Here is a 27,102-nt window from a genome sequence, read left to right as displayed (position 1 = left end):
CTGGGCTCGGTCCCAGCCCGTCCCGGGGGATCCCACCCCCCGTCGGCGGCGGGAGGGGGCCGGGGCCGGGGCCGGGGCCGGGGCCGGGCCAGGCGGGGGGGGCCGGGCCAGGCGGCGGCGGGGCCGGGGCCGGCGGCGGGGGCATCCCCGCCTCCTCGCTGGCAGCGCCGGAGCCGCCGGAAACCCGGCGGTGCTGCTGCTGCTGCCGGCGCTCCGGCTCCCCGAGAAGTTGTTGTCGAGGGAGAGCGGCGGGGCCCGGGCCGGCACCCCCCGGTCCGCCCGGCATGACCGTCCGCCCGGAGCCCAGCGGGGCAGCAGGGCGGCGGCCGAGCCCCTGAGCGGGCGGCGAGGAGCCATGGAGCAAGTGAGTCCGGCCGGGAGCGGGACTGGGAGCGGGGGTGACCCCGGGACAGGGAGGGGGGATCCCCGGGCCGGGCGGGAGAAGCGCCTGCCGGGGCAGGGAGACCGCACCGGCCACTTCGGGGTGTTTTCGGGTGTTCGCCGGCGCTGGGACATCCCGGCCCCGCTGCCCCGGGGGACGGCGAAGGAGACCGCGGGGCGGGGGGGTCCCCATCCCCGGCAGCCCCCGGAGCGGCTCGGGCAGAGCCTCGCAGCGCATCCCCGCAGCCCTCGGGATGTTGGAGCCGGCCGGGAGGGGCTGCCGGGCTCGGCCGGCGCTGGCACAGCCGGGCTGGTTCCACGCGTGCTCGGGCCATCCCGAGTGACTCCCGCTGGGGTGTTGTCCTGCCCTGCTGGAGCCCGGCCTGGAGCGAATCGCCAGCTTGGACATGTCTACGCACCTCCAGCCTTCCTCGCTTCTGTTCTGCTCCTCCTTTCTGTTTGGGACGGGTTTAACTCGGAGAAGGGCAGTTCGGTGCTTCTTCTGCACACGGTTTTCATGTCCACGGGATCAGACACCCCAATAATCCATCCCTGTGAGGATTGATCAAGATGCCACAAATTTGTTGGCAAGTTAAGCAGGTCGCTTTCTCCCCTCGTCTGGCCACACAATTATTCCTGCTTCCTTTCCTTGGATGAGGTTTTGCTGCTCATGCACAAAGAAAGCTCCCGGTAGGACGGACTGCCGGAGGACTTCAGGCTCTGTCTGGTACATGCGATCCCTCTAGCTGTGGCTTGTCTCTCCCCCTTCACACCCCCTTATTTCAGCTCCCAACATTCTGTGGCAAGAATGAAAGCTCTTTTAAAACAGCAGGGAGACGGCAAAGCAGCCCAAGTTGGTAGTGACTGAGAGTTGTTATTATCCGCTGGCATCCATGAAATTAATCCACAGCAGAGAAACTGCTTCCAGCTGGCAGCCACCGGCCAAAGGGGCTTCACACTTACCCCAGCATTGGCTGGCCATCTCAAGAGCTTCTCTTCTGTAGTGATACATGAATCCTCCAAGGATTGCTTGTAGAAGGGGTGTCAGAGGCAGTTCCCCAGGTTCCACGTGGATCTGAGCAGTTTGTTTCCAGTGGAACAATCTTTTCTGCTCCAGCAGGCTGGGGAGAAGTGGAAGTGCTAACAGCAAGGTTTGGGAGATAATGTAGAAAGGGAGAAAAAGAGTGGATGTGTGGGGATGCAGGTTTTCTCCTGGGAGTTGCTCATCAGCACCTTTGTAGAAGGGAGTGTGTGATAAGTGAGATGCTTGATTGAAATGAAGTTGATGTAACTGGCTAAGGCACTTCTGTGCTCTGTGTAACTTTAAAAGCACCACTGTGATTCAGCTCTTGGGGGTTTGTTTTGTTGGAAGACATGAAGACTATGTGGGTTTGTGGGCCCATAAAATACAGGGCAGGGGAGGGGAGAAAAAAACAGCCTAGTTGTTAAATAAAAAGCCATCTTGTCTGATTTGGGTTCTTTGCTGAGCTGCAAAATGTGAGGCTAAACCAAGCTGAAGGAGTGGAAATCGTGTTTCACTTATAATACCACCATGATATAAAATGCAAAAATGGTTCTTATGGATTGGTTTTGGGAGTGATGCCTTTGGCCTGAGCTGGCATTGGGATAACTCTGTTCTTCCTTCATTGACACTGGCTCACCTGGCTGATGTCAGGGGGCTTCTTCTCATGGGATTACCACAAGAATTAATCCAGCCCAAGAACATCCCAGGAAAGATATCTGAATATTTCTTGTAGAATGCTCATATGTAGCTGAGTTAACAACAGCAGCTCATGTCTTTGTGTCATGCTCCCATTTTAATTGTGGAATTACAGGCAGGGGACACAGGATGGACACAATGCCCTGCTGCCAGTGCCCTTCCCTGGCCAACCTCCCCTTGCCAATTTGGGGCAGGGCTGGCATAAAAATAATCTGCAAAAATGTCAGGCACCATCTCTGAGACTCTTCTTGCTTTTGCAGGAACAAAGTTTGCAGTTGAATCATCTGGGTTTTTTATGTCCTTAAGCTGCAGGTGAGGGATTACAGCACCTGCCCCCATTGTGGGATGTGCCAGGTATGTGTGAAGGGGAAGCTGCTGACCCAGAGCCCAGCAGCTCAGCATCCCCTTGAGTGCTGGATATCACCCCTCCCACCTGCCAGTAGCAGGGACTGGAGAAGGCAGCTCAGGCTCGGGTGACTCCTGTGCAGTGCAAGGGGCAGAGCCCTCTGCTTGTGGCTGTTGTCACTTGCTGAGACCAGCACTCTCCATCTCATTGCACCTTCCCTCACCTTCCCTCTCCTGGGCTGCTCACGTGGGGCTTGGAGTCATGGATCCTCTGTGTGGATGCTCCCAGGTGCTGGCACAGCAGGAAGTCCTGCCTGGTATGGAGGGTTCCCCCATGCATGGCTCCTTTCAGGCAGGGGTTCCAAGCAGGGCTCCTGAGTGATCTGGGGAGCTCCAAGGCAAGCGTGCAATGCCAAGGAGGGGAGGTGCAGTCCCTGAAAGGCTGGAGAGCCAGACCCCAAACCAGCTCTGCCCTCACTGTGCCTTGTACAGAGGTGCTAAGATGAGTCCCAGCTCTGCTGGGGCAGGTTGTTTTTCAGAGGTAGATGTTAGGTGCTGTGTCTTCACAGAGAGTACTTTTATTTTAAAACCAGTGTAGTTTTCGCTTTGCAGAGCACAGCATGGATAGACATATTTACCATGTGACTTCAGCCTTTCTGCCAGGTGGGGAAAAAAAAACCCAGCAAAAATTCACCTGCCAAGCAAAAAAAAAAAAAAGCCTTAAAGAGTGAAAACATTTTAGCAGTTGTTGGTCTGGACTCACCTGAATAAACTCTTCATACAGCTACATCCATGCACAAGTGCTACGAGGGAGGTTAAAGTCCATGCCCAATTATCTAAAAATGACATCAAAAGGGTTCTCAATCAGGAAACCAGCAGGTCTGTATTTGTGCAGGAATTGATGTTTGCTGAAGTCGCAGATCTCAACTGAATACAACTTCCTGGCAACCTAAAAACTCAACTTTAAAAAAAAATCCACCCTGTGTAGTCCCTCCATTTCCCGGAAAACTTTTTGATGTTCAGTCATCCTGTATTGTGGCCATTTCAGATGCAGCTCAGTATAACTGAAATAACTTCTACAAAAGGCACTGAGGTTGTTAGAGGTTTCAGCCCAATTTTCTTTTAGGTGAAACAGTTTATTTGAGTTTCTTGTTCCCAGTCTGCACCCGAGCCTACTGGCAAAGCCCAGCCCCTTCCAGATCTTAGTGGAGGTCAGAATAAATGTGGGTGCATGGGGTATTTAAGTTGTTTTTCTTCTTTTTATGGGTGCGAGCTCCCTCTTTGGAATAAGAGCTTATCCTGATGAAAGCTGCTGTCCAAGGGTGTGTTCAGTGGGAGTTTGGTGCATGAAAACAGATTCGTTAGCAAATCTCTCCTCCAAATTTTTGAAGCTTGTCCATACACACTTGCTCTGTCCTGGCTGTTGGAGTGTCCAGCTCTGACTCTGTTCCATGCACTTGGGATTTTCTCATGTTATGAAACAAGATGTCTGAGCTCCAGCTGGTCCAGTTTCTGCATTGAGGGCCATTTTGGGATGTTTGGGGCTCTCTTGTCACACACCCTCTTTTTATGTGCTAGCTCTCTGCAGCAGGATTGCTGCTATTACATGTGGGGACATGGAGAAAACTGAGTCTGGGGGACATTGGGGTCCCTGGGAGGAGGTTGGAGGATTTGGGCTTGTCCTCTCCTGACAAATCACAAGGTTGGTGAGGTGATTGTGTAAGGGGATTGGGCTCAGCAGAGGATTCTCCTTGCCTTGCTCCAGGAAAAGAGGCTTATTGAGGGGCCCATGGGGTGTGGGGGGCAGCAAGGTGCTTCAAAGAGAGGGGTACAGGGATCCTGCCTTTGCAAAGGCTCTTCCAGTGCACTGAAGAAGAGGAAAGTTTTCATCTTTCACCTGCTGGGAACATTTCAATGTGGATGTGGTGAAATCCTGTCCCTCATGCTGTGGATTTGGCCACAGGAGTTGGTTTGGGGATGGTGACCAAGCATAGATGCCTAGAAGAGAAGCTTGCAGAAGTGGCCTTGGACTAAATTATGAGTGTTGCTACTGATGCCAGCAGAATCCTTTGTGCTGGGATTCATCAGAAAGCAGGAGGAGCAAAGAGAAGAGGAGGCTGCTCTTTTTCAAGGTGCACTTGGTGCACGAGTGAGCAAGGAGTACCTCCCCAGAGAGAAGCAGAGCCCCTGTGGGAGCAGAGGAGCAAGGTGGACTTGTTGCCATCCCAGCAGTGTCTCCAGGGATGGCTGGGGTCTGTGCCCTCTTCCCAGTCCTGTGGGAGCTGGTTGAGTTTTTCCTCTGGAAGATGTCAGTCTCCCGTTGTGATGTGGTGGGGAGGGACCACATTTGGTGGGTGCCAAAATCTTCTCTGGGCTGGCTTTCTGTTGATGGAAACTCCTTATGCCTTCTGTCCTTGCAGGATACAAAGGAGGAAGTCTCAGAGAAACCAAAGTGTGCTCCAACTGCAGAGAAGTATGGCTGGATTAAAAAAAGCAGCGGGGGGCTCCTGGGACTGTGGAAGGATCGTTACGTCCAGCTACGGAAAACACAGCTCGTGGTCTACGAGGATGAGGTATGGCCACAGCTAATGGTCTTGAATGAGGGGCAGGAGCAGGCCCCTGGGGACACATGCATGTCCCTGTGTTTTTCACTCTTCCCTCCAGCCCATTCCTTCCGAAAGGGCTTCTCCAGTAAACTCTGTAAAAGAGACAGCAGCTGCATTTTAAATATATTATATATTATAAATATTTTAGCCACTGAATATTTTGACAGAGCCATTGCCAAAATAAAAAAATGGGGGGCAGGACATCCTGTGAGAAGGTGAACAGTGTAAAGCTTTGGGCGGAAGGAGGATATGTGCAATGAGGTTTTGGCTTTTGAAGGATAAAAGTGATTGTAGCAGGCTGACTTCACACCTGCCACTTGAGGGGATGGCAGGCAACCCTACAGCTCTTTGGCACCCCTCAAGCAGCTCAGATTGTTGCCAGCCAGACTCTTCAGGGTTTCTTTTAGCCACTGAAGGATGCAGAGTGAGGTTGTGAGTGTTTGCTGTCCTCCTTAAGCATGGACAGTCTGGATTTGGCTCATCTTTTCCCTTTACTTGAGCCAGTTCTGAGTAAAGGACCCCTGGGAGCCTCATCCTGGACTTCCCTAGATAAACTGTATGCCTTAAGTTCATGGCCACACTTAGAGCTGTTTCCAGACAAATGAGGAGTAAGAGTCAAGACAAATCTGTCCTGCATTTTCAGGTGAGAAGAATGAAAAGTGCAGGGTTGGTCCTGCCAGGATGCAAAGGTGGCTTTGCCCTGAGTCAAGCCCTTGTTCTTGGCTGGAGGCAGCTTTTGCAAGAGCAGAGTTTGCCCCAAAAGTTAGAAATGACAGTGCAGAGCACAAGCTACACCAAGAGAGGTTTGAGATGAGGGGTAGGTAGGTCTGAGCCTTGTGCTGGCCTGTGTGTGCAGCAGGGTGGGGGACTGTGGTCTGCACAAGGACCACGTGCCAATGAGGTGTCTGGCCCAAGAAGATCTGGGTCATCAGGATGATATAAAAGCAAAATCATGTAAAGCTTCATGTGCAGTGTGTCAAGGGAAGAAGAGTGGAGCAATGTTTCAGCAGCTGCATTGCTGCGGTGGTTTCAGGAACAACAGGACTGACAGTGAGTTCAGTTCTCTTTTTTAAAAACATACTCTTGCCTAATAAAGAAGATTTGTTATAAACAATTTAGGTTAAAGGGTACTACCTCTTCCCTTATGCTGAACACTCCTGCTCTTCCCAAATCCCAAAGCTTTCTAGTGTCATTTGTTCTTAGCTGTGAAATGTCATGAAGAGTGCAAGAATAATGACAGGAGAAGTCAATGTCAGGTGATGAGCAGTTCAGAAGGCAGGAAAAGCAAGGGGGGTGGTTCTCTTACCCAGAGGGATGCATACTGGTCCTGCAAACTGTTGACTCTCTGTAGATCTTTTCCCAGTGCCCTGGACACCTGTTGACTGCAGCTGAAGCTTCAGCAACTCGAAGATTCAAAATCCATAAACATGACGCAGGTTTTTTTTAAAGGGCATGCCTTTAAAAACAAGATACATGGAGGCTCTCATTACCACAAGGGAAAAGGAGGCTTTTAAAGTAAGATTAATTTTCACAGACATTCAGAAGAAGGAAAAAATCCCAATCATTTAAAGGGTTATTTTATTATCTCAAGAAGGAAAATGGCATTTGTAACAACCAGGCATAATGTTTTCTGGTAGCCTGCGGATTGTGGTAACATCCTGTAATAAATTGCATCTGTAAGCTACAGTAGCTGCAAGGTCCCATTATTGTAAATAAGGGATCATGTTAATATCTATAGGCTATTAAACTGGCTTACAGTGAAGTCAAATGTCTTAGCAGAGGAAATTGCTGCAAAATTATCTGGTAGCACAATAGGATAACATGTGATTGTGCAGACTAACTACAGGGAAACCAAAGGAAATGGCAATTTTCTGCACTCAGGAGGGGTCTTGTTGCAACAGAATTGAGGCAGTTCATGTTTATTACTGTATTTATCTTCCTTTAATGTGAGTCAGGGCAGCGTGGCTGTCTCTGTCTCACAAATGGGGAACTAAGTTTTTGAGATGGGAAGGGTTGATGTCTATGCAGAGTCTGTGGTGCAGTGTGCTATGGTGGTTTGCATTTCTGGAGTTCAAGGTGCCATTTTTCCCACTGGACTTCTGCACATATCTGCTCTGTGTGACCCTGGAGAAGGACAAAACATTCCAGACCATCTTCAGGCTGAAACATTTAAAAATGGGATTGTTCAGTGCTTGCTGAAAAGAGATAAAACCTCAGGTAACAGGAATAAAAGGCATCTCTCCATATGTATGCTGAATTAGACTTGATGGGTTAAATGGGGGGTCAGCTTCCATGTGGGCAGGCAGGAGGCTGAGCATTTCATTTGCAGGCTGAGCATTTCAGCTGGTCTGAGCCCATCAGATTTCCAGGAACTGAGTAGTGCCTTGGACTCAGTGTGCTTTTCTCAGTCCCTCCCGTGTCCACCCCTTCACAAAGGGCTGCTAATATTGCCTTTAGCAGTTGTTTCCTATGCAGGCCACCTTGTTGATGCAGTTGCATGATCCTGGCTGCACTTGTAGCTGAGGTTTAGGTGCAAAACAAGAGCAGAGGGGACGGCCAACACGAGATAGAGACAAGAACATTGTACAGTGTTGCTGGAAAGTACAGTCTGAGCAGCACACAAACACCATATATCAGTATCAGTAGCAATCTCCAGGAATGTGCTCCTGACCTGCCCTGGGAATGTGTTCCCCAAGTAGCATCTGCTAGTCAGGCTTTGGGTTTGGTTAAAAGCAGAGCCACCTCCTGAAGGCAAATGGTAAATGCCTATTGTGTTACCTGGAGCAGATGGAGTGAAAGTCATCCCACACGGCTTCAGGTTTCTTTCAGTGGATGGAGAATGAAGGGAGATGGATTTCTTGTTCTCTGCTGTGCCTGCATTTACAGCACCCTGCATCTGCACCCTCACCTAAATGAAGATGCAATTAAGCAAGATGTTTGTATATTCCATACCCAAATGTCAGGAAAGGAGGCACTGATGCGAGTACAGGGTGCTTGGATCCCAAGACACTGCTGTGCAGGTCTGCATAGAACCAAGTGGGTTATTTTCTAGTGGGGTTTCTTGTCTTCTTGTCTCTGCATATTCTTGCAAGAATAAAAAAACCTACAGAGTTGAGTTTTTTTTTTTGGTTTTGTTTTTTTTTTTTTTTTTTTGCCTGAAAACTAGGCAATTCTATATAGGGTGTCTAGACAGATCAATATTATCACTTCATGGATTAGAAAGCATCAGTCTTGAGTTTGGACTTTTTTTACCCCCTAAACAGTGCAGCTAGTGCTTAGACCTATTTTCTTGTTGTTTTAGGGTTTCTTTGTAAGTGTATTATTTGACAGGGAAAAACCCTACTAGATTCTAGAGACCAGAGGATCCATTTGGCATTCAACAAATGGACACTTAACATCTGCAATTTGTCCTGGTAAAGTGATAGCAATGTATACCCCAAACTGATTTGTTAAAACACTTTGAGAGCCTTAAATAGAGAAATAAATTATTATTTCAGGTCTAGACATTTTACACTGCATGGAGGGTCTCAGCCCCTGAGTGTGTATCAGTGAGGAGCTTTTTGCTGGGAATTACACCTTCATATAAATAAAAATTTTAGGGAATCTTTTTTCCCCCACCTTTTTATAAACTTTCCATTAAGGAAATTGTTTGCCAAGTGGGATTCTTTGGTTAAGCACATGCATTAATATGTCCAGGTGTTCAGTATCTTTCTTCTTAAGGCCAAGCCAATAGACACAGATATCTTTGTCACAGGATGTGCTCCCTGAAGAGTTAATGGAATAGTTTTTCTGTATTAAATCATGAATGTCCTTAGGGTTCTGTACCAGGATTGAGCTTGTCCAGAACATGTGTCGGGGCAGGACTCTGGAAGTGACCTTGTCTCTGCATGGTGCTGAGTGTCCTCCAGGTCCCAGGAGGCTGAAGGAATCTGGGGACCTGCATCAGGGTCGGATCTTTTTTTCTGTATCTTAGTGTTGCAGGACAGACATAAAGGATCTCTTTGTGACCCAGGTAGGCTCACAGAGTGGGGATGGCTGCTTGCCAAGGGTAAAACATAGACAAAAGCCCCATTCTGGTGCTCCCTGAACTCAGATGCTTTTCCTTTGCCTCATACATGGAGTTTTTATATTTCTCTGGCTGCTTTCTTCCCTGCTTTCCCTGAAGAGGATAACTCACTTGAAAAGTTCAGGTCCTGAGATGAAGGAGCCATAGCTTGAACAGCCAAGGTGTCTCTGGGAGACAGTGTCCTGCATGTCCACATCCTCTTTGCCCTTGTTCCCTGGCCAGGTCACAGTCTCCAAAGCCTCTCAGGGAAAAGACAGGCAGCTGGAAGGCAAGAGGCAATCTCACAGCAACACCACAACTCTCCACCCTGCCAAGTCCCCTTGTTCCCCAGCTTGGTGTTCCACAGCCCTTAGGAAGTGGAGCACGGCTTGCACGGGGAAGAGTTCCTGTCCAAGAGGCAGGACAGATGGCATGGACAAAGAGGGTGACAGGGGCTCTGCTGGGGACAGAGCTGCTCTTGAGAGCAGGGAGGGTGGGCAGGAGGCTTGGGGCTGGTCTCTGCTCAGAGTGCTGCCGGAGCTCTCTGCATCCTGAGCCCAGGGAAGGAGCTGGGAGCTGCACCGGCCGTGCAGCAGGGCTGTAATGTGGGCGGTCTTCCTCCGAAGGCCAGGATGAGATCACCCATCCCCGAGGCATGTATTCCTGACCTCACCCTTCTCTGTCATTTGTTGGCCGCGGAGGGGTTATTATTTCCATCCCTGTCCTTTTGCAGTGACATTGCGATACCAGGATTGCAGCAGGAGCCTTCAAAGGGCCCGGTAGTGTCAGCAGGATTTTATCGGCTGGGTTTTAGGTTTGGGCAGGATTAATCTCCTACTCCTAGTATGCGTTTTCCCAGTTCACATTCACCTACTCAGTGTTAAATGAAATAAACAGTAATGTCATTAAAATAATAAACCTAAATTAGATCCAGACGTCCCTCGGTGGCTCAGGACTTGCTCTGTGTGTTGGCATCAGCTCTGCCGGGCCCCCATCCCCAGATAGGAGGGTTAAAAAAACTGAAACGCAGGCTGAGTTCTGCACAGTGACTTAAATGTCAAGTGGTAAAGGGAGGAAATTCCCCGCAGCCCACTTCCCTCTGAACTCTCCATTCCCTGCCTCCAGCCACGCAGCAGCTTCCTGGCTATGACATGTTTCCTCATCCCACACCCCCTTCTCCGCTACAGGAATTGCTAAATACAAACTCATACGGGCACAAGGAGCTGCCTTGGGAGCAGAGCCTGAGCCGGGGGTGGTTATGGCCAGCGATTTTAATTCAGGATGGTACTGGAGAGGTTCATGAGCCATGCTGACTGTTGCACTTCACTGGCAAGAACTGCTCTGAGATTCTCACTGCTCATTTGTGCTTAGCAAAAGGGAGCTTTGGTCTCTGCTGGGCTACTGAGACATGAAGAATATTATCTGCCCAGTGTTACGCTGCAATTCCTATTAGGGATGGTGCTCTGCAGCTGAACTGAGCCACGCACCACGTGTGGAATTTTAGTTATGTTACTGGGAGAAATGAGCCAAGATTGTGGCCAGCAGTCATCAGTGGAGATACTCCAGAGATAAATATTCCCCACTGAGATGCTGGCCCAGACAGTGTTGCTGGCTGTACGGGGCTGTCTTTCCAATCCTCAGCGTTTTGACAGCTCAGAGCGTGGCTGCAAGAGGACTGTGTCCATCACACATGGCTCCTGCTGACCTTTGCGATGTGAGGACCAGTCTGCCCCAGCTCAGTGTGGCAACAGGGCTCCCCTCTTATCCCTGCTCTGGTTCAGACTTCCTGAGAGGGCTGCTTGGACCATCATGATGCTTGTGTCATCTTCCCTGTGAAGAAGCAGAATCACATCTCCTTTCATTGTGGGATGGAGGTAGTGTCACTTCTGGCTGCAGATCCCTGGATGAGGCCAACAGCAGTGACAGAAGCTGGTGTTACTGTCCCCAGCCTGTTATTTGCTCAGCCACTGTGGACCACTAGGCCTGTAGCTTAAAGACCAGGGTGTTTTCTTAATGAGATACCAGCCTGATTTATGGGGCTTTCTGGCTGCATGCAGGTTATTTTTAAGGCAGAAGAGCTTTAAGACAGTTGCTAAGGGAAGAAATGCAGAATTTGATGATCTATGATTGATTTCAGTGCCTCCTATTCATAATAATGTTTCATTCCCTCTCTGCAGGATGAACAGAAGTGCATAGAAACAGTGGAACTGGAGAGTTATGACAAGTGCCAGGAGCTGCGTGCACTACTAAAAAGGAAAAATCGTTTCATTTTAATCCGCTCCCCGGGTAAGAAGGTAGGATTGCCTTTCTCATCACCCTCGAGTTTGCTAACTCCAAAGTGAGTTCCAGCCAGCTGTGCCCAGAGCAGATGAAAAGCCCTGAGACTGAGCTCCTTGGCAGATGGGAGAAATGACCTGTAGCTGTGAAGGGTGTACAGTGTGTAAGAAGGAAAGCCACTGTCATGTAGATTTCTTTCCTGTTGTGGGGAAAGGGTCTTCCTGTGGCTCGACCTTTCCTCTTGATTTTTTTTTTCCTGCCTTAGCATTTTCTTAATTCCAGTACCCCCTAAGAAGTGGTACTTCTTAGATCATTCCCTATGGTTCCTCCATGTCCTCTGAGCACCTGTGGATGCTGCAGCTTTGCCCAAGTCCAGTGAAATCAATAATTCCAATCCATGTACTGAGACAGTTCCTGGAGTTAGAACCATTGATCTGAGAAACTCCAGTGCAAATTTACTTGCAGCCAAACACTTCCTAGGAGAAAAGATTTATTTTGCAGAATTCATGAAACCCTACATCTGTAGCTTCCTGCACAGCATCTGGTTAGATCCAGAAGCTAAAAACCAGACTGGCATTGCAAAGAGACTATACATCCATCTGAGCACTGTGTGTATGCAAAGACATCCTGCTTTACTTCCTATCTATATTCATCATCACTACACATCTTTCGATGTTCTCCTTAGCTCCTACTTGCACGCTATCCATTTCAGCATCTTTATGGGCTAGAATTCTTCATTGTTACTTTGGGGTATCACACTTAACTTTCTAATTTCAATGTGATCTTTTTTGGCCTTAGAGTTTTTTTGGCCTTACTAAATCTCCCCGTGCAAATCTGAGAAGTTTTGAGGGACAAAACACATTCATTTCCATAAGAACATGAGCAGGCACAAATACCAACTTGCTGCATTCCCCCACCTCCATTTTGTTTAAATAAAGTTAGATTGTTTAGTCCTTGTTGTCACTGTTGCTTATTCTTCCACTCCAGTCACTTAGTGTTTATTCATATAATAAGACCCCAGCTGAGTTCAGAGCACCATTGTGCTAAACTTCATTCAAAACAACAAAACAAGGACTTTCCTGCCCCAGAACCCTGGGCTAGTGAGCTCCAGCAGAGTGCTGAAGCCCAGAACACATTAGGAAGGAATTATTTCCTGCAAGGGTGGTGAGGCCCTGGCACAGGCTGCTCAGAGCAGCTGTGGCTGCCCCATCCCTGGAAGAGTCCAAGACCAGGTTGAACAGGGCTTGGAGCAACCTGGAATAGTGGAAGGTCCACGGCAGGAGGGCTGGAACCAGATGTTTTTTCTCTTCCAACCCAAATGATTCTAGGATTCTGTGATTCTAAGTGTACACCTATTCCCAGGGAGGCCAATAATACCCTGTGTGCTCAGAGATGGGCAGCGTGGTAGGAACAGGTATTATCTGCCAGTATGTTACTGAGAGAATTGTGTAATAGCTGCATATGTCTCTGCACTGCTCCATGAATCAGTGCAGGGTGTGAGACCTGTTCCTAAACCTTTCATTTCTTGCTATGAGAAAAATATGCCCAAACTGTGCCCAAAAGGGTAACTTCATCCTTTTGGCATGCTGGCACGTTTACAGCTACCCTGTTTTTCATGCCACTGATTCAATGGAGACCTAGATAGAGGCTACTTTTTATAAGGCTCTTTTGGTGAAAGGAAGGGCTTTTATAAATGAAAAGTTCCCTGTTTGTGGCTCCCCTCCCACCCTTCTTTTGGCTGGGAATCTGGTGAGGGTGTTGACACACAACATACTTTGGCAGATGTTAGCACAGGCTTCAATTAGGAGGCCAACGTACACAACTGTCCTTCTTCTGTTTTGAAATTGCAGCTGTGGCGATATATATCAGTTAAACATTTTCTATTTGGGAGGCTTGCTGCCATCCACAGTTTAAAATCACCCTGTGAGCCAGCTTGCCAAGCCCTGCCACATCTTGCTAGGGTTTTTTTCTTTTCACCCTCTCTCCTGAGCATAATGCTGAGGAATGAGCTTGAGGGACTTAGCAACAAGCTAGGAAAGGCCATTTCTCTTTCAGTGCACAAATCTTGAATACAGGGAGCCCAGTTTAGTTGCAGAGGAATCCCAGTTTAAATCTTGGATGGGATATTTTTGAGCAGAGATGAATCAGTCAGTTAAAACTACACTGCAGCTGAAGTTGCACCTGAATAAATAAGTTGTCCTGCTAAACACTGGTTGTTGATGAATGTACCCAGATTCTGCTTGGCCTGTTGACAAGGATGACATTTTTGTTAAGCTGTGACAATATGAGCATGTCACACGCCTGCACTGGTATGGAACTGAAAGAAAGCACTGCCCCCTGAGCTTCAGTTCTTCAGTGAAGGAAGCTGGCAGTGTGCAAAAACCCTGTTCTGCTTAGAAATCTCAAATGCTTCATTCCATCCACAGCAATTAAGTGAAAACTTTTGGATGCAGAGAGCTGGGCTTCTAAGAAAGGGCAGTAGCCTTGGCCTGGAGACTTTAAAATGTACTATTCACAATGCAGAAAAGCAGTGTAAATGATGCTTGGTGTAAACTCTGAAAATTACCAAGATTGACACAAGTCTGGTGTTCAGTGGATCTGAAAAGCTCCAGCTGCAGGGAACTATTAATATTGGGAAGAGGGTGGTAGTAAGGAAAGAGTCCACCAGCAAGTCCTGCAGCTCCTCAGGCGTCCTCGCACCTGTGGTCAGGGATGGAAACTTCCATTGCTTATTTTTCCCTCCATCCATTTTTGAGGTACCTGGAACTGCCTTCACCAGGGGCCCAGCATGGATGCCGCAGTAGAATGCAGTGAGGTTTGGGGGAGTCTGCTCCTGGGGTCTGCCAGTCTGGCAGAGATGCTGCATTATTCCCAGGGATGATGTAGCTCTTGGTTCAGCTACAGAAAACCAACAGAATCCTCTGACAATCGTCTCATAGAAACATGGCATGGTTTGGGTTGAGAAGGACCTTGAAGATCACCTAGTTCCAACCTCCCTGTCATAGGCAGGGAGTCCCTTGTCTTCTCCTTTCCCCTTCATGATACATAACCTGACAAAGTCATGTAGAAGAAGGCAAGAAATGACCTCCCATCTGACAGACAGACTGCTGCACTCATGGTAGTTTAAGATGCTACTGACCTAACTCTGCTGCAGCTTCTGCTGGAGGTGACCACCCTGTGCCAAAAGTCAGCAGAAGGGAACACATCCCCCCAGCAGTTCACAGGCAATTCACAGTCCAGTTTAGCCCAGCCCTACCAGGCTTTGCACTGAAACAGATAAGGACCAAGCACAGGTTTGTGTCACCTACCTCTGCAGCAGATTTGCAGAATTGCTCAGCAAAGAAGAACTGTTGATAACAGTCTTAAACTGCAGCTACAAGTTCTCCAGAGCTTGTCTGTTAAATGACTTAGCACAGGTACAACAGACTGACCCCAGGAACACTTCTCTTTCCTGGAAAGCAGGCTTGGCATTGCCATCAGACTGTCAGTGCTGGAGAAGACTGATGTCTCAGGGAGGACAAGGAGCAGTGAGGGAGCCGGTGCCCGCTGCTGTCATGGACAGTGATCTGTGTGGGAGCTCCTGCTGCCTGACGTCTCAGCAGTGATTCAGCAGGAGCTGTGCTGTGCTCTGAGTAACTGTCAGTAAATTGTGTAGCCTGCATTCATGGCTTACAATGGTCACTAGGTTTGGCCATGACAGCTTTTCCTGGCACACCAGCCTGTTGTTTATGGCATGACTCAGTCTCAGCTGGCTTAGCAAGAAGGAGTGCAAATGTGTTATCCTGCCTGCTGTCCTCTCATATTGGTGTCACTGACTCTCTGCCTTAAATTCCTGCTGGAGAGCAGACCCTGCTTAATGTTTTGTAGGAAATACCCATCCTTAGATGCATCTGCTGGCATCTGTAAATATTCAAATGAGTGAAGATACAGACAAAAGAAATTCATTTGTTCCTTGTTTGTTGAGAGCCTGGGAGTCTCAGAGTACTGTGCAGAGTCCCAGTGACAGGCAGGACTGAGACCAACTTCTTTCTGTCTCTCTTCTGCACCTTCCTGCTTTACAGTGAGGTCCCATCCCAGTTTGGGTGAGCTTCCTCTCCCCAGTGCCTTGGCCGAGGACAGGAGCCACAGATTGATGCAGACAGTCCAGGGACTGCATGGCAGCAAAGAGGCTGTCGCTGGCAGCAGTCTGAGCATGAGCCTCTGAGCCCCAGCAACCTGACTCTGCCTTGGTGTCTGTGGGTGTCTTATGAAAAGGAGAGAAAAAATTTCTAAGATACCTGGGCACTGGGAGGAACCTGCACCTCTGTGTCACAGCCCCAGGGAGCTGTGCAATCAGGGAGCAGAGCTGCAGCAACATGAGGCTGGCATTGCCCACACTGCCCTGTGGGTCCCACTGTGCTACTCAACCTCCCTCAGCCAGCTCCCTTCTGCTGCCACCATGAGTCCCTTTCTCTCACCATCCACTGGATCTGCATTTGATGGCAAAGGGTTGCATGCCAGAGGGACATCTCAGCTTCTCATTAACGAGGAACCACCCTCCTGAGGTTCTCTCTGCTCTGCCACAGAGTTGCTGACACCAGTGCTTAGTCACAGTCTGGGAGGCTTTATTTGGAATGAGGCACAGAAAGTGGCATTGGAATAGGAAGCTTGAAGTGAGGCAGGAATCCTTCCCCTGAACAACGTGTACGGAGATTTCTAAACCCTGGTGCAGGCTGCCAGGTCTTTGCCAGGCAGTGCAGCAGCTCAGCTGCTCACAAGTAGAGCTTTCTCATAAGCTTTTATAATCACAAAGCTTTGGGGCAAAATCGTTTCCAAACAAAAAAGTTTTTAAGCACACACAAAACCAGGCCAGCTCGGACTAAAACAAAATCTGGCTGTCACTCTGTTTTGGAGCCTTGCCTTCCCTTACATTCCCTGGTTAGAGTGGCTCTTCTGCATCCCAGACAAAGGGCTCTTTTTCCAAAGGGCTGTGGGTCAGGCCCTAACCTCCCCTCTGAGCTCTCAGGAAGGCATGTGGTCCCGTCACCTTATGCGCAAACTGATCAAATAAAGAATCTTTCCCCAAATTACTCCTTAACTCCCTGCCTGCCATGATGGTTGTGAGGGTCTGGCACTTGGCAGCTGTGATGTAAATCCATGGCATTGACATGAGAAATAAATACAGAAAGGAAGAACAGTTGGTTTCTAACAGCAAGAGTGGGTGTAAGGAGATCAGGCTTTAGTTCTGCAGAATTTCTGATGGTCCCTTCAGAAGTTGCTGAGACCCTGAACAGTTGCTGCTTTGTTGTGCCATGAACAGGGAGCTGCTAAGAGCACTCGACTGTCACTCACCATTAGCTTTGTCCCCCCCATTTAATATAGTCCCTGTTTTATATAGACACTGCTGTGATTTTGGAATGTGGGGCCTCATTTACAAAAAGGGCTGAGGCTACAACTGCTCTTGAAGGCAATGGGAAAGTGCAGAGTACCTACAGGATGTTAAATACCCCCCAAAAACTGTTCCAAGCAAAACCCCCATGAGGCTGTATTTTGAACAACTCTCTCTGTCGCTCACTTCTCCACCTGGAAGAGGTGGATAATTTCAGTTGCTCTGAAAAGGAATTCGTGAAGCCCCCCAGATACTGTAGTGATAAGCAGGAAAGAAAAAAGACTGTCAGGGGAATCAGTAATTCTGTTTTCAGGGCAGGGCTGGAGCAGAGTGAAATCAATAAGACATATTGACCCAGGAGGATAAAACACATGATGGAATAACTCAGTAAGAAGTGCCACCCTGTTGTTAGGGACGGTGCTAGGAGGAGCACACACAGCAGGCTGACATCCCTGCAGCCCGGAAACAATGGGAGTGTCTAACTTTTAAGTGCTTCATTTTGCAATGTTGCTGGTGTCCTTTAGCACAGGAGTATTCCTGTGTGCTTGTGCAGTGTGGATTAGGGCACCACATGGAGCTGTTTGGATCCCAGATGGTGTGCCATGGAGCCACCTGTAAGGCAAAGATGATATTTCTCTCACCTGGAGTGTACTCTGGGGCAAAGCTACATAATACTGGTGAGGTGCTCAGAGAAGACAGAAGTGAATTAAATAACACCCTGCCTGTTGTCACTGCTGTGGGCAAGAAGAGATTGGAAACACTGAGAAAAACCATGGGGCTGTCCTGGAGAAAGGGAAGAGCTGGTGGGCTGGAGGACAGGCGATACAATCACCCATCCTCCCTCCTTATTTGTGACCCATACTTCTTCCCAGTTCCCTCTTATATGGCCAGCTCTTCCCTTCTTCTTGGGGCAGCTCTTCAGACCCCAGAGTGCCTGTCTGCAGTGTTCACTGCTGGATTTCATTTGCAAACAGAAAAAAATATAGTGAATTTTTGCACTTACATTGCTCTTATGCCTCATCGTGTCTGTGCCCAACTGGATCAGGGTTAGAGCAGCCAATGTCAGTGCCCCACATTCCAGTATCAGTTCTGCTCTGCAGAGCCACAGGAACAGGGAAGCAGGCAGAGCCCACTGCATGCAGCCTTCCCATTCCTGGTATTCTGGAGGAAGTGGGAGATAAAGTGTTTTACTTCATCTGAACCAACCAGTTTGACTTGGACTTTCAGTCTGACTCTATGCAGTGTGACCATTTGCTGTACAACTCACTGATGCTCCAAGAGCTATTCCAAATGTTTTGCAGAAGGGAGAAACTTACGTTTTTACTACTTTAGTAGTTTCCAAAATAAAACTACAACAAAAAGCTGTCCAGCATAACAAAATCCTGTTCATGGGAGCTGTGCCAAAGCACAAAGGAATCTGTAGTTTAAACACAGGCTAGAAGTGCATGTTATATAGAAACTGAAGTGATCCAGAGGTACCTCTGGTCCTGAAAAGGAATGCTCAGCCAAAAATTCTCTCTCTGCTCTTGCAGGTTCATGATATCAAATTTCAAGCTCCAACTTTGGAAGAAAAGGAATCGTGGATAAAAGCTCTTAATGAAGGGATCAATAGAGGCAAAAACAAAGTATTTGATGAGGTAAGAGAAACAGTTTTCAAACTCTTGTGTTTCTGTATCTGTTCTCATCCATGGCTCCTTTAGCTAAAAGCAGAACTTGCCTGAACTCCTGTTCTCCCCATCCTTCCTGCATACCAGCCGTGGTCCAAGGAAAGAGAAAGGTGGTGTGCAAGGTAGGGCAGGTTCCTTCCCTTCAGAGCTTGGGATCAGAGGATTTCCGGGAGTCTCCCTCTCCCAATGGAAGCAGCTGGTGCAGAGAAGCAGCTGCAGTGCTGAGTTGTGTAGAGCAGGGATGCAGCCTGGAGAGACCCATCTTCCCCACACTGCCATAGTCCTCAGCACCAAGCAGCCTGGAAATGGAGGTACTTGGTTAGGATATAGAAAAGTCTGAAGTGACTCAGTCCACCAGCTATTCCGCCTGCAGTCTGGAGAGAAGTCTGGTGGAAAGTTACTCCATGGCCCTGGCCAAACCTGCCTGCCTCTCAGCTGGCCCAAGAACACCTGCACTTTCAGTTTCTCCTCCCATCCTGCTGTACAGAGGGGAGGATGAAAATTGCACAACCTAGAGCCTGTTTAACCTTGCCCTGCTCCCTCTTAGTTTGTAAATCAGCCCTGAGCTAAACCAAAGGAGCAGCATCTCTTCTGCAGTTCTTTCAGTAACTGAAAGGAAATTAACAAAACCACCACCATGGGAATGACTCAAGAAAAAACGAGCAGGGTAAGGAGGGACAAGGAAATCAGCAAAACTGTTTAGCAAAGGAAACCAAAGCACTGAGTAAAAGTTTTGAGAAAAGGGCTAACTCGTGTAGATACAGTGCTAGAGGTGTAAACTCTTAGAAGGCGGACTTTGCTTTTATTCAGCAGAGGGCAAAAACATATGGGTACAGTGGGCAGTGAACTCTGCACACCCTTCAGCAGCACAGCAAGGTGGGATCTTAGATCACCTCCCTGCCCTGTGATGTGGGGTTATCCTCCTTACAGAGGGATCCAGTCTCTAATTCTCAGTCATTCCAGTAAGGATCAAACCTCAGATTTAAAGTGTTTCCACACTGGCCAGGCACAGGCTAATGGGTCAAGCCCTCAGCTGGCTTGGATTATGTGTTCTCCCCTGAAGGAGCTGTAAAACCACTCTGCCATACCAGCCATTTTTCTTTTTAAATCCCTATTTCACCCTCACCAGCTTTCCTATTGTCCAAAGTTGTGGTACCAAGGGCACACAGATGTTTCAGTGTCCCTGGTCACTGGTGCTGCCCCTCCATGGGGAGCAGACTCCAGCCTTTGGCCATCACAGTGTGGGTGGATGGTCAGAGAGCCAGCACAGAGAAATACCTGTCAGGGCACTGGGACCTCCCTCCTTAGGAGTGGGAGGCAGTGGATTTCTCATCTGATTCCAGGAAATAAATTTGTTAATTCAGCTGGAGCTGCAATTAATCCAGGTCACTGCTCACACCTTCTCCTCAGCATCCTGCAGTCATTAGAGCTGTGGAAGGGAAGGGCTGTAACAAAGTGCTGCTGATATAGTTCACAGTCAGGTCACGGTTATTAATGAGCTTTCACCTCTAAGATGGAAACAGCAGTTTTGGTGCTGTGTTCTGCCACATGCAGGAGCTGGTCCAAGCACAGGCTGCAGTGAGGACAAAGCTCCTTGTGTCCTTTTTTCCCTGCCTCTTAGGTGGAGATAAGTTTAGCCATTGCTAACCTCTGAGACCTTAAATATCCATCACATATGTGCAGGGCTTTGCAGGCAGGCTGTAATTGAGCTCTGAGGTAAAGACTAGAGGTGAAATGCTTCAACATTTCATGTGTGACAATGACAACTTTATGGACGAATCTTGAGAAATTAATGACCCTCTTCCTTTTTTGTTTTCCTCCTCTTCCTCCATTAAAGGTGAAAGTAGATGAGAGCCTTTCCTTGGACCATGTGACTCGGGACAGGGTGAAGGTGTCCCACGGACGTCGGCCACCCACCAGAAGTCACCTAAAGGAGGTAAGCGCGCCCTGTTGGAGTGAGCCATCCCACCAGCTGGGATCACTGAGAGCTGCTCCTTCCACTCAGGTACCAAACCCCAGGGGAAACCCCAGGTATGGACAGCCTAGAGAAAGCTGACAAGGGTAACAACTTCCTGCAGGAAAGACTGTGCCAGCACCTCTCTAATGAAGCTCCAGGTTCCCATAGATCTCTATCTGCTGCAGCACCTTACCATATATTTAGCTTTCATAACTCATAAGCTGTTTCACCATCTGGTCAGAGCCACTAGAGACCAAAGCTCCTATATTTATTTTCAAAGATAATTTTGTAGCCACAGTGGTCTAAGGGTAGAAGAACTGCATGGTCCACAGGGAGAAGCTGTATTTTCATTAAGCTAACCAGAGAAAGCAGATGAACTTTCAAGCTTACAAGCCCTTCCCTAGGTCTGAAACAGAATACATTATTCTCCCAGGCAGTTTTATAGACTAACTTGTCTGCTTTTAACTGATTTTCTGGGTCTGTCACTTAAAAAAAAAAAAAGAAAAAACCACAAACCTGCATTTCATTTCCAGGGGAGAGGTTCTTACTAATGTTTGATTCCTATGATTTATGGAAAAGTTTCTACAGACAGATTGATATTTTAGCAGAGCATTAATCGCAAGCAAGGAAGGTTTTTAAATCAAACCTTCTTTCTTCAGACTTCCAAGACTCTGACTTATGTGCCTGCACAACACTCAGATGACCCTTGTGCAGAAAATGAGATACCTTTTTTACTTTGCATAGAAATGGAGGGAGAGTGTCTCTCCCAGAGAAATGCATGAGAATGAATCATAGATTCCCATCCTCCAGAAAACCGCAGAAGAAAACATGACAAAAGTCACAGCAACAATGAAGTGTGGATTCTGTTGCCTAATATGGGTTCAGTAAGGTGGGGAGCTCTTCCCTGGGCATTAAAAACGTCTCTCTTCCCTGCTCAGATCACTATTTTCACAAGATACCCCTGAGGTTAATACCTCTAAGACATCTCACCCTCAGCCAAAATCAGGGGAAACTGACTTACAAATTTAGCAGCAGGAATGAGGGGATAGAGCCTGCAGGAAGATGTGTATCAGGGCTGCTGGCTGCAGATTCATGAAGGAAATGGCATGAACATGGATTTTCAGTGTTCAAAGCAGGCCAGGTGAGGATGGGTCAGGGCCAAGCTGCCAGGATGCAGCTTGCCTACATCTCTGTGCTGGTCTGGAAAGGCAGAGAGAGGCTTTAACAAAACCCTCTGCACTGCAGGAGCCTGGGTCTGGCTGCAGCTATGCCTTCGTGTGGTTTTGGGTTCCCTCACACAGGAACTGTCACCGCGGTTCTCCCTGTGGGGCACTGAGCTTACACACTGCAATGTCTTTGCTAAGTCCATCCTTTTTAGGAAAACCTCTGTACTAGTGAGATTTGCACACAGCCTGTGGTCTGAAGGAGGTTTAACCAGCTGAGGCTTGGCCCTGGTCAGGCCAGGATGACATCGGGTTAGAGGAAGCAAGTAGAAGGCAACAGGGTTTCAATCCCTGGCCAAGCAATCTAAAGATCAGCTTGGTTTATGACAAGCTCAAAAGCAGAAAAGTGAGCCTTTGGGGGGCACATTGTAAATGAAGGGGGTAGAGGAATCTCACTACCACAGGACAGAGAATAAAAAGGCAGAGCTTAACACTAGCACCCACAGGAAAACCAATAAACTAAGCTATTGTGGTACAGGCTTTAAGACTGTCTTTTCAAAAGAAGTAGTAAAATAAGTTCTGCACTTTTCTTAGACTCAAGGGCTGCTTTGGGTTGAAAGGGACCTTAAATATCATCTGCAAGGGCAAGGAACCATTCACTAGACCAGGTGACTCAGAGCCCCTTCCAGCTTGGCCTTGAACACTCCAGGGATGGGGAGTCCACAGCCTCTCTGGGTAACCTGTGCCACTATAAGGGCCTCACCACCCTTATAGTGAAGAATTTCTTCTGAATATCTAATCTAAGCCTGTCCTCTTTCAGCCTAAGGCCATTCCCCCTTGTCCTATCTCTCTATGGTTTTGTGAAAAATCCCTCTCCAGCTCTCTTGGAAGTCCCTTTAGGCACTGGAAGGGACTTTAAGGTCTCCCTTAAAGGAGGCTTTAAGGTCTCTCTTCTCCTGGCTGAAAAGCCCCAACTCTCTTAGCTTGAAGCAGCAACCCCTTGCTTGCCATGCTGATGGCAAGGGTTTTGCACTTTAACTTGAAGTTAAAGGATGAAACACAGGATCAATGATAGAAATCGAAAACTTTCTCTCTTGTTTTTCAGGCTGCCAAGTGTACATCAGATGGTATCCTGCGACTAGATCTGGATATAGTAGACAATGGACCACCAACCTTTGATTCCACTATCAGTGAAAGTGACAATGAACCACCTCAAAAAGAAACTCCAAAGCCCCCTATGCCACCCACAAAACCCACTGGCACAAAAGAAAACCAGGAGGCAGAGAACAGTGTTCCTGACCAGGAACATAAAAAACCTCTGTCTCCTCCACTGCCTCCAGATAAAAAACTTAAGGAAGGCATCGCATCAAAGGACAGTGTAAATGGCAAGGAAGAGGACTCTGGAAGTCCAGAGGAGAATGTGGAAGAATCCCAAGCACCAAGTGAGGAGAACAAGGAGAACCTCGTTGAGGTCAGCAACAGGGTTATATCAAAAGCTCCAATTCCACTTCCTAAGAGTGTGCCAGACAAGCTAAAAGTAGCCTGGGACCAACCAACCATTGAACCCAAAAAGACAGAAGACTTGGAATCATCAGGAGATGATGGCAAAGACAACCTGGCTGAGATTGCTGCTGCAAATATTTCAAAGCCTCCTGTTCCTCCTAAGGTTTTGCCAGAGAAAATGCTTGCCACAGAGAACTCCAGCCATGGTGACCTGGAAGCTGGGGGCTGGGAAGAGCAGGAGTCTGGCAGCTCCAAGCCCCCAGTGAATGGGATCACAGCCAGCGAGGTAGCAGAGTTCACATCCCCGACAGCTGAAACAGAAGAAGGAAATGGGAGGACCGCAGCTGAGAAGGAACAGCAAACTTCAGCAGAAGAGACAGAGACTTCCTTAGCTACAGAAACAGACCAGGAGAGTGTAAAAGCAACTATTGAGAAGAAAGATTCTACAGGAAACACTTCAGGTCTCAAACTTCGCTCTACTTCTCTGGGAGACTTGCTCTCTGATTCCAAAAATAAACAAAGAGCACTTCCAGGCCAAGGTTTCCCAAAGGATTCCCATCAATGCTTAGCTAAAATGGAGGAGAAAGTTGCTAATGAAAGGGAAAAAGCAGAAAAGCTTCTGCAGAAGGTTTTACGTGAAGGTTTGGAACAGGCCCAGGAGGGGAATGGACCCCCAGTGGTGGCAGAGACATTGCTCAATGAGGCAGTAGAACAGCTTCGGCAAGCTTCACAAGTTTTGCAAGAAATTAAAGGTCTTGGAGAACTGAAAAAAGAAGGAACACAGAAACAGAAAGAAAAGCAAAAGGATCTAGTGACTCTTTATAGGAGAAGTGCTCCCTGACACACTCTGCAGAGACTTCTTTCCCAAAATCAAAGCTAAACATATGCATTTCTGATTTGTACTATTGCTAGGCCAGTGTTTAAAGATGGTGTTTTGCTGTGCACACACCATGTCTGTGGGGCAGAATTGAGCTTTCAGTTATAGCGTCTTTCTTTCTTCATGTTGTATGTACCAGTCTGGTTCTAATCCTCTTAGCAGAGCAGAAGGTTACAGGACGGTGAACAGTTTCAGAAATGTGAATGCTCTTTAAGGATTCTATCCAAAGTTCTTTCAATGGATCAGGCCTTAAAAATTACTGGTAATCAGACCAAGCCAGATTTTTGAAAGGAGCAGAATGGCTATTCTAGCAAAAGCCCCTGTCTCTCTGTATTTACAGGCAAGCAAATACCAGATTACACTGGCACCTATCTGGTTTTCCTAGTTAAATCATTTAAGGATAAATGTAGTCAGTGTTTGTTCGCTTGCTGGCACAGTTTCCCAGACCACCTGGCCCAGTGACATCTAGGAATGTAAAGATAAATGGTTTAATCTTCTCCAAAAATACTTATAAAACCACATCCACAGTTAAAAAGTGACCTCACACAGAGGCAAGCCAAACTGGCCAATTCCTGACTCCAAGTAGTGTCCCTGATTTGGAGCAGCTGTATGAAGGCACTTTGAGGCTGGCTCTGCAGGGCTTTAGGTGTGCTAAGCACTGTGTGAGTGAACACAAGTCTCAAAGCATCATTGCCAGGCAAATATTGATTGTTCCTCTTTCATTAATAGGGAAATTGAGATTACACTTGGCCTGTGAAAGTGTCTTCTACCAGGACAACACATTTATTATTGAGGACCGTATCTGTCTGATAACTCTGAATTCCCTCAGCATTGTTGGGAACAAATAGCCAGGCATTTGGAGAAGTTGTGTCCAGGAGATCCCCAGGAGCTTCCTAGGAGAGCTGTCACAAAGCAGCTTTGGGGACGTGTGTTCCCTTAGTGTTGTTTTGGGATGTAACTGACAGGAGCATGCACATCAGGCAGTGGGTCTGGATGAGATCCCCCTTCCCACTGAACACGTCTCTACCTGCTGTGTCCTGGCCAGCCTGAGAGCCGTGGTTTGGCCCAGATCTCTCTAATTTACACACATGGAGGGAAAGGCATTTTGCACACAAAACATTGGGGCTGGTCCCAATGGCTTAAGTATATGAAAATAAAAATGCATTGCTATGGAAGGGTCTGAGGAAGGCATTGAAGAAGGCTCCAGCACAATTCCCACAGCTTCCCCTGTCCACCACAGTTCCTGTGGTCTTCAGTCATTACAGCAGTGGCAAAATCATGTCTTTGCACTGTTACTGTGTAGCCCCATACCCGAGCTGGGCCCTCTCTCCTATTCCCTATAATTGCTATGTGGATAATTGTGTGACAGCCCAGAGGGCTTCTCCTTTGCTTGAGCCAGGCTCTGGAAACTTGGAAAATGGCAATCTTCCCAGTCTGGTTTTGAGGAGCAACATGCTACCCAAACCCTTCTCTCATTTTCCAGCACTTTGTTCTTAGCTCAGCTGTTTCTTTTTCTCCTAATTTCCCAGGTCCCACAAGTCTGCAGGGGGCTGCAAACACCACCCACAGCAGCAGTAAAGTTTCATTGAGCCTCCTCTTAGGCTAGGCATAGGTACTTCAGGTATGAGCACAGAAAGGTTGGCTTTGAGCTTCCAAATACCCTGGTTTCTACCACCTGGAGCCAGCAAGACAGATAGTGACCATAACTGATGCTTCTGCCTCTTTGGATTAAACTAACCTTGGTTTTGGTAGTGAGTCCCCCACTCAAGACAGACATCGATGTTGTATGAGAGTTCACTTGTTAGTCTGTCACATGGAAAGTTCTACATGGTCAAACACTCAGGGCTCAGATGCCAAAAAGCTTTGCTTTGAGACAAGAAGTATCCAATGTCTAAGCCCACCCGGAGGCACACAGCCTGAAGCAAACTCTGGACCTGTGCCATTTGCTGCCGTGGGTTCAATGTGAACTGTGGGTCATATTCACCTTTCCAGACACACTTAGACAAGGGCTAAGAACACAGACAATATTCAGTGCCTATCTGCTATCTAAGTGTATTTTTCTGCATGTGCACTTTTGTTTACCGAACACTGTGTGGTATGAATGTGAGCTGTCAGAACCTGGTGTGCACTGGAAGTCGAGGGACATCAGCTCCAGAGAGCAGGCAGGCTTTTGCAAGATGCAGTTCTGTAACAATAGATAGATGGGGGGAAAACCCAGTTCACACTAACAGGAGTATACACAAACCAGGGCAAACTCTGGGTACAGGTTTATATCCCAAAGCTGAAGCCAATCCTAAACGTCAGGTCAGGCAAATCAAAGCCTGGCACTGAAATCCAGGAGAATGACAATAGCTTATGGGGTAGCTCAGTCCCCTCATTTATACACAAATGCTTTTGCTCTCTCCAGTGTTTTCTTGTGGCAGTGTGTTCTGTGGATACTTGTCTGGCAAAGCACTGGTGAAAATACCCAGACATCCCTCTCTGTTACAGCCAAACCTACAGGATGTGCTTATATTTACTGTATATTTTTATATTATTCTCAATATTCTAATGAATAAATGTCTGACATTTTACTGAATAGCCATCAGTAGGAATCCTAACAGATAAATACCCTCTACCTGTTAGGAAATGGGCAAATTAAATCATTTTACAACCTACAGCTAATTACTGTATATGCTGTACTAACAGATCTTACTAGATTTGTATTATGCCTTGTAAATAGCTATAACTTAAGTGAAATCTCTGTATCACTCAGTAACTTTACTGCTGCAAATGCTATGTTAGAGACTCTTGGTTTTAATTATTTTTTCTAATAGATTTAGCAGTTTCATCCTAAAACATCCAGCCTTCTATGGCAACTCCCATCTTCAGTGTACATCCTGCCACCATGCACTTTTGTTTTTTTTAATCTTCCTTTAAACATGTATTTAAACTTGCATCTAATTCCTGGCTGCACTATGGCTAGGGGGTTTTGTGCCTGAAAACCCTCTGGGCTTGGAGTGCTGGAGTGTGAGTCTGTGTTTTGGGCTGTGCCACCAGTTTACATGTCTGTGACAGGAAGGAAGTGAGTTTGCAAGTGAGCAAGTGTGGATGACGATCTGAAAAGCAGCTGCTGCAGCCCGTGGAGAGGCAGCACTTTTCCTCCTGTTTGTAAAGAGCTTTGAGATTTGGCAATAAAACCTCCTTTTAAAAA

At 47.7% G+C, this 27,102-nt stretch overlaps 2 protein-coding genes and 1 long non-coding RNA gene across 6 annotated transcripts in view; 1 reads left to right on the top strand and 2 right to left on the bottom strand.

Moving 5' to 3' along the window:
• PCSK6 (proprotein convertase subtilisin/kexin type 6) overlaps window positions 1-2,450 on the bottom strand; it is a 53,819-nt gene extending 51,369 nt beyond the window's left edge. Inside the window, exons 1-2 of one of the 2 annotated variants that reach the window (XM_068203574.1) lie at window positions 1,345-2,450; window positions 801-933 (exon numbers count right to left, since the gene is read on the bottom strand). The gene's annotated coding sequence lies outside the window, so the exon portion shown is untranslated. Of the gene's footprint in view, window positions 1-800 lie in introns of both variants that reach the window. The other variant, XM_068203573.1, reaches the window with a different exon arrangement.
• Window positions 155-27,102, top strand: PLEKHO2 (pleckstrin homology domain containing O2). Its single transcript, XM_068203580.1, has 6 exons — window positions 155-364; window positions 4,867-5,019; window positions 11,275-11,391; window positions 18,275-18,379; window positions 20,247-20,345; window positions 22,635-27,102. Exons 1-6 carry the CDS (start codon window positions 356-358, stop codon window positions 23,871-23,873), a joined length of 1,722 nt encoding a protein of 573 aa, XP_068059681.1. The 5' UTR covers window positions 155-355; the 3' UTR covers window positions 23,874-27,102.
• LOC137481719 (uncharacterized) overlaps window positions 3,562-27,102 on the bottom strand; it is a 36,488-nt gene continuing 12,947 nt past the window's right edge. Inside the window, exons 1-4 of one of the 3 annotated variants that reach the window (XR_011003615.1) lie at window positions 13,891-14,545; window positions 7,831-7,960; window positions 6,359-7,247; window positions 3,562-4,909 (exon numbers count right to left, since the gene is read on the bottom strand). This is a non-coding gene — a long non-coding RNA (uncharacterized lncRNA). Of the gene's footprint in view, window positions 4,910-6,358; window positions 7,248-7,830; window positions 7,961-13,890; window positions 14,546-17,745; window positions 17,904-27,102 lie in introns of those variants that run through there. The other 2 variants (XR_011003617.1, XR_011003616.1) reach the window with 2 other exon arrangements.

The sequence above is a fragment of the Anomalospiza imberbis genome, chromosome 13 (genome assembly GCF_031753505.1).
Source record: "Anomalospiza imberbis isolate Cuckoo-Finch-1a 21T00152 chromosome 13, ASM3175350v1, whole genome shotgun sequence".
Taxonomy (NCBI): Eukaryota; Metazoa; Chordata; class Aves; order Passeriformes; family Viduidae; genus Anomalospiza; species Anomalospiza imberbis.
Note: the sequence above shows the minus strand (reverse complement) of the source record. Positions and strands in the feature narration are given on the sequence as shown.

Bases quoted from the DNA above. Each gene is read 5' to 3' on its own strand.
- PLEKHO2 (XM_068203580.1), top strand. The intron at 18,380-20,246 runs GTAAGAGAAACA...CCTCCATTAAAG, and splicing joins AAAACAAAGTATTTGATGAG to GTGAAAGTAGATGAGAGCCT. The intron at 20,346-22,634 runs GTAAGCGCGCCC...CTTGTTTTTCAG, and splicing joins CCAGAAGTCACCTAAAGGAG to GCTGCCAAGTGTACATCAGA.